General features: G+C 37.7%; 1 protein-coding gene across 1 annotated transcript; it reads left to right on the top strand.

Moving 5' to 3' along the window:
- Positions 1–1,088: 1,088 nt before the first annotated feature.
- LOC123307038 lies at positions 1,089–1,970 on the top strand. Its single transcript, XM_044889240.1, has one exon. The coding sequence runs from the start codon at positions 1,089–1,091 to the stop codon at positions 1,968–1,970; it is 882 nt and encodes a 293-aa protein (XP_044745175.1).
- Positions 1,971–2,296: the final 326 nt, after the last annotated feature.

Here is a 2,296-nt window from a genome sequence, read left to right as displayed (position 1 = left end):
AATAAAAAAAAGGAGAAAAATCTAGCCTTTCACTGAACATCTCCCCGTCATACCCCTTACCAATATATACATTACACTAATACGGGATTAACGTTACTATACATTACTATACATATACTATACAGAAGCATGAGGTTTTATGCGGACATCAAACAGCAGTACAGCAGCAGGGTATGCCAACAGCTGAAACTTTGGGCCAATCACAACTTGAAACTGGCCTCACTTAGAAATAGGACAATTTTTCTTTTGGAATGTAGGCGACAGGGGTTGACACCCAGGCACATCAAGGACAGGATAAATTCACTCTATGGATCAATCTCAGGTTCGGATTCTGTAAGGCAAGCCGACAGGATGCAGGTTAGAATTGTGAATCAAATAATCAATTTCGAAATAAGAACAACTATAAAGAACACACTAGCTTTAGAGAGGGATTTGATCCGAAGGTGGGAGATTCTGGCTTTCACCCTACCTCTTGACATACTAGAAAGATTTAAACATTTTCAAAACATAAGTTACAATAGTAAATTTGAATCAATTAAAAGTAACAACCTTAAGAAAATACAATCACTAAATCAAAATTGTCTTGACAGAGCCAGAGCCCAGCCTCAATGGTTCAAAAATATTAGCGACATCGGTATTCCCAATCGAGTAGAACGTTTTCTTGCCTTAGGCCCTAAATTCTGCATAGAGATTCCAAAAAAAGAAGTATCTATTCAGAAACTGCTAGCGAACATCGAACAACTAATCACACTCAAAAAAACCAATAGTCACGAAGCTGATAATACCCTCAGATCATTGTCCACGAATATAGTTACCAACTACTTACTCAATAACATGAGCATTAATAATGCATTTCAGGCGTAATATTACTATTGCTTCATTAATATATCTGTGGTCTTGACAATCGGATGTGTTTTGATCGCTCCCCGAATTTTCTTCTGTGAATTCGTTTAAGTTTGGTAATAATTTTCAAATTTGGTTCATTTGATCCAGAGGAACGCTGCTTTTCAATTGTGCGGTTTCAGCTGTATTTTTAAATCAAATTACAACTTGATAAGAATATTTAAACGTACATTTCATTGTGCAGAATGCCTACAAATTGTTCCAAGTGTGACAATCCAATAAGCCGAAATAAACCTGGTACGAAATGTTATCAGTGCGTATCAGAAGTGCATTACACCTGTGTTGGTTTTTCTTCCGATCTAGTAAAGTTATCGGAAACAGGTGGATTTAAATGGGTATGTACAGCGTGTTCCGAATATCATAAGAAGCCCAACATCGAAAGTAAACTTGATCAAATTATGCTTGATTTAGCAAAGATGAACAAACAGCAAAGTGAGTTCATTAACTCTTTAAATTTTTATGGTGATAAGATGCAGGATATCGAAAGTCAGCTTAGGTCTGTTATGAGCCTTGGGAAGGAAGTTTCTGATCTGAATTCCGAACTTAGTCTTCTGCGGAAGGAGAATATGAGCATGAAGAAGGAGCTCAATGATGTTCAACAACAATTAAAACAAAGGGATCTTGAGATAGTGGGTGTGCCTGAAGCGAAGAATGAAAATGTTGGTTCAATAATCCGGGACATTTCGTCGAAATTGGGAATTCCCTCCCTGGATACGTGTGTGGAAAACTATTATAGAGTTCACTCGTCGTCTAAGGATAAGCCTCGTCCCATAGTTATCAACTTTAAGACCAAACTCTATCGAAGCGAATTTATGAAAGCATATAAAAGGCATAAGAGTCTAAACACTGCGGACATTGGTTTGAAAGGTCCCATTTCAAATATATATGTCAATGAGTCTTTGACAGCCCACAACAGGAAGCTATTCTACGTGGTTAGGCAATTTGCGAAAACGAATGCATTCAAGTTCTGTTGGACTCAGGACTGTAAAATTCTTTTGAGAAAAGACGAGGGATCTAGGATAGTCCATGTGACGTCAGAGAATCAATTGCAGAATTTGTCCAACTAATTCTTTTTAATCTTACAGTAAGCGACACATAGTTCAATGAGTGTTCCCCTTAACATATATTATCAGAATTGTCGTGGTTTAAGGACGAAAACTGGTGATTTTTATACAGCTTCTTTGACCACAGATTATGATGTTATCTGCGTTACAGAATCTTGGCTTAAACCTCACATAAACAGCTCGGAAGTTATCTCGGGTAAATACAACATATTCAGAAGAGATAGACATGATACAAATAGTGTCAAAAAGGACGGTGGTGGAATATTGGTGGGTGTATCGGTGAGTGTGAGGGCGGAGATGCTGACTAATTTGGGTGGTGAGTCTGTGGT

This window comes from Coccinella septempunctata, chromosome 2 (assembly GCF_907165205.1).
Source record: "Coccinella septempunctata chromosome 2, icCocSept1.1, whole genome shotgun sequence".
Lineage (NCBI taxonomy): Eukaryota > Metazoa > Arthropoda > Insecta > Coleoptera > Coccinellidae > Coccinella > Coccinella septempunctata.
This window is presented reverse-complemented; position numbering and strand designations above follow the sequence as displayed.

What these genes read in the sequence shown, in the direction of transcription:
- LOC123307038 (XM_044889240.1), top strand. Translation starts at nt 1,089, where the DNA reads ATGCCTACAAATTGTTCCAAGTGTGACAATCCAATAAGCCGAAATAAA.